Source organism: Pundamilia nyererei, unplaced genomic scaffold (assembly GCF_000239375.1).
Source record: "Pundamilia nyererei isolate P.nyererei 1_Seehausen unplaced genomic scaffold, PunNye1.0 scaffold00060, whole genome shotgun sequence".
Taxonomy (NCBI): Eukaryota; Metazoa; Chordata; class Actinopteri; order Cichliformes; family Cichlidae; genus Pundamilia; species Pundamilia nyererei.
The window spans coordinates 632,929-645,236 of NW_005187461.1; the positions used below are offsets into that span (position 1 = coordinate 632,929).

At 41.8% G+C, this 12,308-nt stretch overlaps 1 protein-coding gene across 2 annotated transcripts in view; it reads left to right on the forward strand.

Annotated features, from left to right (window-relative positions):
• Nucleotides 1-12,308, forward strand: part of cdh13 (cadherin 13, H-cadherin (heart)) — a 382,609-nt gene that overhangs the window by 124,416 nt on the left and 245,885 nt on the right. For both annotated transcript variants that reach the window (XM_005734745.2, XM_005734746.2), the window contains exon 3: nt 11,179-11,390. In XM_005734745.2, the coding sequence (XP_005734802.1) occupies nt 11,179-11,390 (212 nt within the window). The remainder of the gene's footprint in view (nt 1-11,178; nt 11,391-12,308) is intronic.

The window sequence follows — 12,308 nt, forward strand, 5'->3', positions numbered from 1 at the left end:
AGTTCAGAATAGCTGTAATTGTACCAGATGGTTGCATTCAGTTAAGTTGGACTAGACTGTAATACAAACCGTTCAGTTTGTCAACAATAAAACTGAACTGAGAGAAAGACTGAGTGTGAGACTTTGTTATTAGATAAAATGAATATTGATAAAGTTTACCTTTATGTACAGAATCTGAATATCACAAAATATTTTTAAAAATTGTGATAATATCGTATCGTGGGATGTATGGTGATTCTACAGATTAGTGTAACAAACCAAACATCAAATTAAGACCAGTCCAGCTGTTGTATTTAGCAGAAACCCCTTTCATGTACATGCTGAAAGATAACGATTCAGATTCAAATGAGACTGCTGCGGCTCCAGAGAGCTTCAGCGCCGCACAGTTTGCAGGATGACTTTAACTCGACTGCTAAGCTCTCAATGACTGATCTATTTTGTAAGTGCCAGCTTATCATAATCAGCTTTTGCACATTTCTGAGCTGGTGATTCAACATCTCCGAACCTCAAGTAAACAATTGTAGGAACGTCAGCCCCGCACAGTGTAACTTCTCTACTGTTTTGACAGTGTTTGTTGTAGCTTAAAATAAAAAGTAAGAGACTCACAATAGGCCTATTTTTCTGTGGGCATATGCTGACAGTGACATTTCAGGGCCCTGTTATTTGTAAGAACACTCACGGGGCACATCATGTTATAATTAGCTATCTGTTTTCCACTAGCTGGAATGAATTTCACTGTATGAGAGAGAAAAGCTCAAGAAATCAGTGAATGTCAAACACGACTAATAAGACACCGTGTCTCTGAAATAAGCAGATAAACAAACCACTTTTCTGCTTTCAACAATAGATACGTGCGTATTACATTTAAATGATTTAAAATGAAGGCTTTTCATTTTTTAAACCAGACACTCTTAAGAACCACCTGTCTGACAGCTTCATTGGCACGACTGTCCATCTAATGTCACCATTGAATTCAAATGGGTAAACTTTCTTCTATAAGTTAAATGTTTCCATTGTTTTCATTTTTTCTCATTGTGGCTTTTAGCTTATCAATATCATGCATTCAATATCTCGAATATTAGAAAAGATTTACAATATGATTCGATGCATCAGTGCTGCATGCATGGAGGCAATCATCTGGTTGCACTGCAGAGGTGTTGAAGCCCAGGTAGATTTAATAGCTGCCTTCAGCTGGTCTGCATTGTTGGGTTGAAATGCTTCTCATGTCCATCTTGACAATACGACGTCGATTCTCTGTGAGGTTCACGCCAGCTGAGTTGGTTTGCCAATCAAGCACAGTCATCGCATGGTCACAAAACCATGAAAGCACAAAGTGTGATGACTGTGATGACTTTGAACTTGATAAAACACAGAGGACCAACCAACACCACAGACTGTCAAACCTTCACACAAACACTTTGGATTTATGTGATTTCCAGATGAAATCGCAAATTTTCTGTTAATTGAAACAGCAGCCTGCTTCTCTTCCTAATTAGCCCTTTGGGAAGAAACTGTTTTTGAGTCTGCAGGCTGAACATGTTGAAGCCAGGGTGGGAGCTGTCCTTGATGATGTTTGCTGCTCTGCTGAGGCAGCGGAGGAATAAATGTCCATCAGGGAGGGGAGAGGGCAGCCGATGATCTTTTGTGCTGTCTTGACTACACTCTGAAGCCTCACTCTATCTGCCTTGGTGCAGCTGCCGTACCATACCGTGATGCAGTATGTCAGCAGGCTCTCAATGGACGAGCAGTAGAAGGTCAGCAGCAGGTGGGAGTTCAGCTGAGCACCCTCAGGAAGTGCAGCCGCTGTTTAGCCTTCTTGACGACCGCTGAGATGTTGTCTGTCCAGGAGATGTCAGCAGAGATGAGGACACCAAGGAACCGGAAGGTGTGGACTAGGGCTGCACGATTTTGCATAAAATGAGAATCACGATTTTTTGGCTTAGAATTGAGATCACGATTCTCTCACGATTTTCTTTTCCAGTATAAATATTTATTGTATACAGTATAAATTCCAGTATAAATATTTCCAGTATAAATATTTATTGCACTTATTAACTGCACATCAACTTCGTAACAGTTGAGACTGAACATAAAAACAATAAATAAACATAAAAACAACAAATGTCTCACATTTTGTCGTTGTACTGCTTGAAATTCCGTCTCCACCGTTGCTCGACGCTGCGTGTATAGAGCAGGTGGTGCAACAATAGAAAAATAGTTGCGGGACGGCACCGTGTCGCGTTTGTCTAGGGTGTTGATCATTCTCCTAAATCCCTCGTTTTGCACAGTGTTGATGGGTGCCATATTTGGTCAGGTGATAAGTGATAGCCTCCGTAATTTCTTTGTGCCTGCGGGAGCTCGACGGGTATAGGGAAGCGCTGTATAAGGTTCCCGTTATTAATGTTTGGGTGGTTGACGGGGACGGATTTTCTCCTGTCACTTTCTTGGCCTTTACAGCTTCGTCATATTACACTTTATGGTGACGTCTGAGGTGGTTATACAGATTTGTAGTGTTACCTTGCGGTGCTGGAGGAATGAGAACCTTTTCTTGGAAGTAATTTTACAGTGGGGTTGTCATTCTCACCGCCATCAGGAAACGTTTCCTCTGCCCTCATTGTGTTTTCTCCCCTCGGGCAGTTTCACGTGCTCCCCGTTGTTTTTTCCCTGCCAGATGGCTTCTGTATCACGTGGTATAAGCCTCCGCCCTCGTCATTTGTTGAGCAGGAAGCGTGAGCGCTTGTTTTCATGCAGATTACGTCCCGGATCAAAATGCGGTACAATCATCATCTTTTTTTTTCTTTTTTTTTTTAAATCGTTGTCATTTGGAAATGAGATCGCACATAAGTATGAATCGAGATCACGATTTTCTAACGATTAATCGTGCAGCCCTAGTGTGAACCCTCTCCACACTCCCTGTTGATGTAAAGGGGGGCTGAGTCAGTGCTGTGTCTCCTGAAGTCAACAATGAGCTCTTTGGTTTTCTTAGTGTTCAGTGTCAGGTTGTTCTCTGAACACCAGGCTGCCTCTCTGTAGTCTGCCTCGTCTCCCTTTGAGATGAGTCCGACTACCGTGGTGTCATCAGCAAACTTGATGAGGAGATTGTTGTTGTGGGTCGAACTGCAGTCGTGGGTGTAGAGAGAATACAGAAGGGGGCTCAGCACACAGCCCTGTGGGGAGCCGGTGCTCAGTGTGCGAGTGGAGGAGAGATGAGGGCGGAGTCTTATAGTCTGGGGCCGGTTTGTAAGAAAGTCCTTTATCCATGATGAACGCAGTGACACAGTGAGATAAGAAGTATTTATACTGTCTGAATAGTAACTTACTCAAACTCAAATACTGGATTTCCACCTCGCGCATTTCACTTTATATGTAATGAATTTGGAATATATAAAACAATCAAACATTTTAACAATATTCAAATTTTTTGATATACACTAGGATGTTATCAGTGACAAAAACATTTATATTTTGTCAGCAGGGCTGTGCGATATGACCAAAATCTCATATCCTGATATAAAACATCTATCGTCCGATAACGATATAAATCACAAAAATGTAACATTTTCTGTAAAGTCTGTGAATCTCGGGCAGCTCGACTTGCGTGAAGTGTTTCCAGCTGAGCGCCAGCTGGAGTCGAGTGTTTTAACCGATGCATGAAACGATACATTTTTAGACATAAGTTGTAACGGCGCCGTTTTCTTTGTGAGTATTTATTACACGGCGTGCTGCGGGGAAAAGCCTGTTCTAACATTTGAGTCTACGGTTTATTTTTTAGCACCTGGCGGCTCTTTTTTACTTCTCATCCGTAAATAATCTGCTCTTTCACGTGATTCAGTTTATTTTGAAAAGTCTCAACAGGATCTTGAGCTTTATTGTGAAAGGTTTATGTGGAACATAAACAAGCGGACATGCGATGCTGTTACCGTCGTTGTTGCTAACGACAACGCATAAAAACAGGGCTTGTCTGTCCGTAGTGTGGTTATATATAAGAGAAAGAGAGAACTTTAAGAAATTAATATATCCACTACAGTGACCATCACAACCATGAAAAAATATTGCTGTAAACAGTTTATTTTGCGACACCACGAAACAAACGATAGCGTGAAATGAAACAATAGACGTTTTTATATCGTCATCCGATATATATCGTTATATCGAACAGCCCTATTTGATCAGATTTATGAGTGGTCAAGCAACCTGGGAAACATGTACAGATATTTCCCACTCAGACCTGAGTGACCTGTTTGTAAACAGCAGAATTCATTATTTCCTATTTGAAAATAAGATTTTGTAGAAAATAAAATATCCAGTCTTCATAAGTGACTTGTGTGGAATGGAAATGTGTGGTACCCGACCACGATAAACTCATTCTCATGGGGTTGCAGCAGTGGGTGGATCCACATACTTCATTTGACGTGGAGTTTTACACCGGACGCCCACTGACCCAGCCCTCCCAGGGATTTGTGTCTCCTCTCAGTGTTGAGGCAGGGATCTTTAGCTTGTTAAGACTATATATTAACCAGTACAGTCTGTATGGAGCCATTTTTTATTTTACATAAAATTACATTTCTGTCATTGCATATCTGTTCAGTCTCTTTGCTCTCTACTTTTATTTGGGAACAGTTAAAAATACAATTTGCTGTCATTAGCCTTCAATGGGGGAAACCTTTTCTCTCCAGGGTTCAGTCTCTCAACTTTACAAGCAAACTTTGTTGTTCCTAATTAGTCTGACTGTTATACTGACGAGTTGCTGCAGCTATTTTGATTACCATTACGGTGTGAATACAGGTGTAATAAATAACTTCCATTATGGCCAGGGCCTCGGTTCATGCCATTCTGTTTAGTAGGGCACACCAAACTATGATTACTTTAATCAATTATACCTTTGTTTAGACTGCTGCGCTATATCAAAGTGGATGTTGTGTTTTCTTCCTCTTCTAATACTTCTTCTGCTAATTCATGCTCGCTGCCACTTTAATCCCGAGCTCTCTCCTCCTCTAGATGTCAAGATCAAAGATCTGACTTCGCTCTGATATGTAGTCTCACCTTTTGATTTTTATTGGCTGGTGACTTTTTGACTGTGAAGGCCGGTCAAAATAACTTGGATAAAACACGTATACAAGGATAAGATGAAGCCCTGCACCAGTTAGATGAAATAAACAACCAGAACCAACAGGAGCCGGTACTTATTGCAGTTTTTGTTCTCTGGCTTTGATCAAGTCCTTTTGTGTCTGAAAACACTCGTATACAAAAATACATGTTGCTAAGGCATCCAAGGCAACATAACATTAAGTGTAGCACAGATGTGTCGAGATGATAGAAACATCTAACCAGGTAGTTAGCATGCTTGACTGACCTTTAACAGTCCACATGGGAACTCTTTGATGCTGCTTGAGATCAGAAAGTAGCTGTAGTTTAATTGGCTTTAGTCACCAGCACAGTGGACAGGGCCACACATCAAAGTATGATCAAGGGCCCTGGAACACTGTGCATAAAAGCTAGTATGCACAGACCATGCTTACACTGACAAATGAGAGTGATACAGTCGTCTGATAGAATACAGTGGTTTGAGTAAAAGGACACACAGTCTGTGGTTTGCAAAAAACACACTCACACTTGATGATTAGAAACTGCATGTGACATGACTGGATAGTTGGAGTGGCAGTAAAGGTTGAGGTGGGGGGTCTTAATCGTCGGCTAAAGCCAAGGTGAAAGCTGCTGCTGTCAGGACCCCTAGCTAGCTAAATCCCTGCAAACTGTTATCTTGCTAGATGAAAAGCTAACGTCTTGTTACTATTGAGTCCTAGTGATGGGCCTTACACAATGCGCAGCGATAGGAAACTCTGGGGTAAAATGCAATTCAGGGCGTAAATACATTTTCAAAAGCAGCTCCCTCTCTCTAATGCGGGGTGATTATTTGAGAATAGCGTTCTCCAGAGGCCTTTTATGAGGCTGAGCATAGTTGCTCTGGTTAGACACGGCAGCTATCAGCTTAAACACACCCGTGCTGCCACCTTTGAGATTAGCCCTCAGATTCCCATCTCTTCCATCATGCAGACTTGACATTTAGTTACAAGATAGAAAATTGTCTTCACAACACCTCAAAGGAAAACTTTAGTACCTGACAGGGGAGGGGGGAGATCCCAATTATGTGGCTGAGTCAATGAAAATATAATGCGGGATGCCAAAATAATCCAGCATGAGTTTCTGCCTAGCACCGTTGAAAGACATGAAAATGAAGACATCAGTGTGGATGGTCCTTTTAAAATATCCTAAGCTAACTGGCATGATTGAATATGAGGTGTCTGCTTAGTTATTGAAAAATATCTCGCTTGATGGCAGAAGTAAATTAGAATGGAAACATGTTAAATCCTTGCACAATGCAAAAGAAATTAAAAAAGCCAGAGTAAGTTCAACAAATAGTTTGATGTAATGCCAACAAGTTCCAACATTAGCCTCCGTACTGCACATCTCATCCTGCTTTTCTTCCAGTTTGCTGTGAAAAGAAAATAGAAAACAATTAAAACCAAGTTTTTTCCACCTCCCCCTGCAACAATGAACCAGTTTGAATTGATGTTAATGGATTTCACATCATGTTGCAAACCAAAAATATTAATGCACTGATAGTTTTTTGTTTCTTCTTTACTTAGCTAGATACTAGAGTTGACTTCCTTGGTAAGTGCATTTTTTTACATCATAAACCCAGTTCAATTTCATTTATACAAATCACAACAACAGTCGCCTCAAGGTGCTTTATATTGGAAAGTAGACCCTACAATAATAGAGAAAACCCAACAATCATATGACCCCCTATGAGCAGCACTTTGGCGACAGTGGGAAGGAAAAACTCCCTTTTAACAAGAAGAAACCTCCAGCAGAACCAGGCTCAGGGAGGGGCGGGGCCATCTGCTGTGATTGGTTGGGGGGAGATAAGGATAAAGACATGCTGTGGAAGAGAGACAGAGATTAATAACAGGTATGATTCAGTGCAGAGAGGTCTGTTAACACATAGGGAGGGTAGAAGAAACACCCAGTGCATCATGGGAATCCCCCAGCAGCCTACACCTATTGCAATAAATGAGAACGTGGACGTTTTGGTGAACACTAATCGGACAGACAATCAAGCCTCGAGTAACCCTGGTCTGTGATGAGTGGGTTTCTGGAACATTTGTTACTCCAAAGGAGAGTTTAGCCTGAAAGGAACTTGAATGTCAAACTTGAGGAAAAAGTCGAACCCCCGTGACACCCTGCTTTTCCTCTCGAATCCTCAGTGAGGGATTTTGGTGACCCTAATCCATGTTGTGCACAGTTATTCAACCCTGAGCCAGAAAGAACGTGGGTGTGTGGGGGTGTGGGTGCTGAGAGGGGTAAGTTGCGTTCTGTCATTGTTGCCTGACTTCAAAGCTGCCAGCTCACCATGCTCTCTTCTGAAATCCCCCCAAAACCTGACAACATTAGAATACCATCAAACACTCTCTGGCTGCCTTTGAAATGCCACTGACACTGTTTGGCGCTGCAATTTGCGGGCTCTAACGAGCGCGCCCATGTTATTGAAATAAATCTGAGGCTTGTAATGGGAATGGAAATGAACACATCTTTCATGCTTTGGATTAGAAGTGAGAGTTGAATATTGAGACAGAGCCTTGTTTCCCTCGAGAGTCAGTTGTTGACTTTGTAGCTCTCCGTAGCTGTCCATTGTAGCCTTGCCGTTTCTGGCATTTTCTTTTCCCATTCCCTTTTCTCTCCTTCTTCTCTCTACGTTCATCCGTCACTCTGCTACTCTCGTCTTCTTTCCTTCGTCCAGAGGGCAGAAAACGATTCTTTCCAAATGAAAGACTATAAAATGTCTGCAAGAAAAGGTAAAAGCAAGCAGACTACACAGCCACAAAGGTTAAGTGTACTAATTGAGAGCTTTGATAGACTCAGTCTATTGATTTTAAAATCACACAGGAACTTGTCTCTGTCCACTTGGTCATGGTGTGATGGAAAATAGCCGTACAGTAGAATGTAGGTAGATGAATACACAATGTAGTCTTCCAGCAAATTATTTGAATTACATTGAATTTCATGATATGGTGAAAACATGAACAATTAGAGACCATCTGAGGATGACACACACACACCTGCACACACACACACACACACGTACACACACACGGGATGAAAACAATACGAGCCTTGCTGTTGCGGCGGGTAATAAAAGTTTGAGCGCTTTCATCAGTGGAACAATACGTGTTAATTACAGCAGTGGGTTGCCATTGTACTTGAATTGAACAGCAGCCTTTCCCCTACTGCGGGCTAATCTGTATGCATTAGAACGATCACTTAGACTAAATGCAGTGAGACTCGTGCGTCGCAGTCAACACATCATTTCTAAAATTAAGGGGTAGATGCTGTTTCCAAGAAACTTAAGTGCCTGCATTTAGTCGAGTGTTTATCATATGACAACAATGCAACGTAACCTTGTATAAAATGAAGACGTAGAGGGAATATTTTAGTAGTACTGTAAAGTTCTTGCACTCTTATTACAGAACCATCATTTTCGCTATATGGTTATATCAATGCATCAAAAAAGCCTGAAAACAGATGAGTTCTGTTAAAATAATGAAAAATAATAATTTAAATAAAGAGTCCAGTCCTGCTTGCTTTAGCAGTATCTGTATCGCGTGGTTGGATCTGTGACCGTAGGACTCTTGGACCAGTTCTGTGGGTACTAAACCAAAAAAGCACCAACCAGATTCATTTGTTTTGAAGAAGTCTGTGAGCTGGCCTTTACTGTTGTGGCCTGAGAGACTGCACGCTGATTTTTCTTTTTCTTTCCTGCTGAAAAATTGTTGTCCATTGCACTTAATGTAACAGCTCAGTGCTGCTGTGCCATCTAGTTCCATTGCTTCCTGCAAGACTTTAATTTGCTGTTGCAGAGAATGGTGGGTTTGCACTTACAACACAATTCCTCTCCAGCACGGTGCTAGAAAACAAAGCAGTGAATGTCAGTAAGAATCTGAAATTAGCAGCAGTCATGAATGCTTCTTTTCTGGTGAATCCCTGTCTTTTAAAATAATATATGCTGTATCCAGTAAATTACAGTTTAAATACCCTCACTGCTTATTCAATTAAAAAAAAGAAATACTCGACCCAGTTAGAGGTTGTAGGAGACTGTGTTTCATTTAATACATTGTAATGGGTAAAGACTGATGACACATATTTGGAAAGACACAGTTTTGACCCAAATTTACCAATTTATCAACCAACAAAGAACAAAAACCACAATTAATGTTAATTAATGCTAATGAATTTTGTGAAGTGAGGTAGTGAATGATACCACTGAAACACTCATCCATCCAGCAGTTAGATGATGGTTTCAATGATAGGCAGAAGCTGTTAAATGGTTTGAATTGTAAATCAATGTGGCTGAAGCCAATCGAACGAACAGTCTGGTGCTGGGTGGATGAAGAGCGAGAACAGAGGCTGGCAGACGAATTATACCACACTGCACAGTAGCTTTGCCTGCACCGAAACCTAACACGCACCTCTCTGCGACAGTCGCAGCCCGCACAGGTATGCCGGCAACACGCATAGGTTATGTCAAAGGGTCTGCATAGATTCCAGCTTGAAAAAGCATTCAATTAAATGCTTCAGAGAGACTGGCCAGGTGCTCCCAGTTAAACTGATCAGTTCCACCAACCAGAAACCTTCGAGGCAGCACAGAGGAACAGACGGGGTCAACACGCAGCGCAAAGAAAAGTAGCGCTGTAAAACAAAAGTTTGCTTCGTTGACTTATTCATGGTCTCTATGGAATAAACAAGAGACTGGCAGTCTGACATATTTAATCACTGTTGTTGCACATAAACTGGTTTAGACAGCATTTAACATACAGACAGAGAAAGTTGAATATTAGGTTTAACTTTACAGAGAAAGCTTGTAGCCTCTGCACTAAAGCTGAGCTTTATCTTCAAAGTTGCTTTGAGAAACACGATGAATACGGTCTCATCTGAAGCCGTTTCTTTCTCAGAGCGATGGCCTCTGAGTCCCCATTGTGAGGGGAACGCACAGCAGTGAGGCTTTTGGGTGTTTTGTGAAAGATTTCCTTCATGAATAACTACAGAGTTCCTTATATGAGTTAAGATAAGCAGTGGATTGAATCACGTAGGACGCTGCCTGTCGGCATCCCAGAGAAGTCTTTGTAAGTCTTCTTCATGTACATTTATCTTTGTTTTAATTATGAATTAACTGGCTTTTGCAGACAACGTGTGAGTCCAGAACCACGTGACTTGATTAATAATGCTAACCGTACAGAATATTCGGAATCACATGATTCCAGTTCAACTCCAGTCCTGATGTCAAACAGAATTTATTTTAAAGGAGATGATGAGACTTAAATAAGCTACAATGTTTGCTTCCATCGTAAACTAACCTCTGTTCAGTCATGTGCCAAATGCTTTCCTAACAAACAACAGCATCCACACATGCAGACTTCCTGCCCCTCTTCCCTCACTTATCCTCCCTAACAGTCGGATTCATTACAGGAGGCTGAGGTAAAGAGAAGGTGAAGGATGAGGGAGGTGAGGATTGTCAGGGGTGATGGTGGGGGAGTACATGGGGATCATGTTGCAACACCTAGGGGAGTGTGTGAGAGAGATAAAGCGAGGATGAACATGATCAGAGGGGATAAAGCTCGGTCGAGTCCTCGGCAGTAACTCCCTCAGTGAGAGAATGCAAGCCCACATGTGCAGAGGTGACACTTCTCTTCTGTCTCGTGTCTTTTGTTTCTCAGCCCTGCAACTACATGCCACCGTATTCTCTTTAATAAAACAAAGCGTACCACGAAAGCAAGTCAGAAACATTAATAAGCCGGCAACGCGTAGCATGCGGTGAGTCATAAATATTGCAGCTGGCTCGTATGAAAAGAGATCAGTGAGTTTATTGTAGACTAGCTGACAGAGCCTTGCAGAACATCCCACTCTTTCTTCGGGGTAACTGTTTATCTTCAGGGCATATGTTTATATCTGAGAAATGCAATTGTTTTTTGTGCATTGTTTGACGGCTCCTCGAGCACTGCACAGTGAGGGAATACCTCAGTGACTCGGAGTTTCATGGGGATTTTTCTTCTTATTTATGATGTTTGCAATTTGTTTGGATTGATGCAAAAATACATACGGCTCTCTGTGTGCTCCTTCCAGTTGAGTTTGATGACTGTGCGGGGAATGAGGACGTGACGTTTGGTGTGTCGGATCCCGGCTTCCACGTGGACGGGGATCTGAATCTGGTTCCTCTGCGAGATCTTCCGCACAGCGAGCCGGTCCTCTTCATCCGCGGCCTCAGCGCACGTGCAGACGACCTAGCGCAGGTGGACATCATAGGAACACGTGGTCGGTCAGCAGAGACACTCGGGGTGAGTAGAACTGGTGTGTTTGTATGTTCTATATCAGCTATCATATCTGAAAAGGTTATTTTTGATTAAACTTGGAAAATGTTACTGAAAAGTAGTGAAAGCAGGCACTGTGATCAAATATCAAAGCTCCTGGGAAAATAAGGAGATTAACAAGCTGTTCCTTAACCCTCTCCAGGCAGGCGTCGCCGATTTGCAACAGTTAAACACTAACAACCTGATCACCCCACATACATATTTTATGAGGTTTTTTTTACTCAGAAGTACCACTGCAGGACTTCGGTGTGCATTAGCAATGAAAAGTTTAATTTGAGCCTGAACATGTCTATTCTCTTTCTTGTCAACCATTAAAGGTGACTGATTCACTTCCATGTATTTATAGCAGCCAGGAGCTGGTTGGCTTATTTTCCACATAGATACTGGGAACAGAAATAAACAATTATCTTTCAGCACCAGTAAAGCTCGTAATTATCACATCATAAATATATCTGGTTCTTTAGCAGTTGAGTTGTTAAGTACACAACTGCGATATCTCAACAACTGATATGTTTAAGTGGGTGTTGATGATGTGACATTTCTATGAAAAGCTTCCTATGGTCTGGCTGATTTCACGACGCACTCAGACGCATCAAACCAATGTTTGAAAAACTGTCATGCAGTAAATTCATCTGCAGTGTTGGGGAGTAACGGAATACATGTACCGCCGTTACGTATTTAAAATACAAAATATGAGTAACTGTATTCCGTTACAGTTACCGTTTAAGGTGGTATTCAGAATACAGTTACTTTGTTGAAATAAATGGATTACACGGCGGTACTTTCCTGTTTCATATTGTCGCGGGTCAGGACTGTTTGGGTTTTGTTTGACAGCTACGTTCTGTTGTTCCAGGCGGCAGCGTTACGGTTGCCATGGTTACAGGG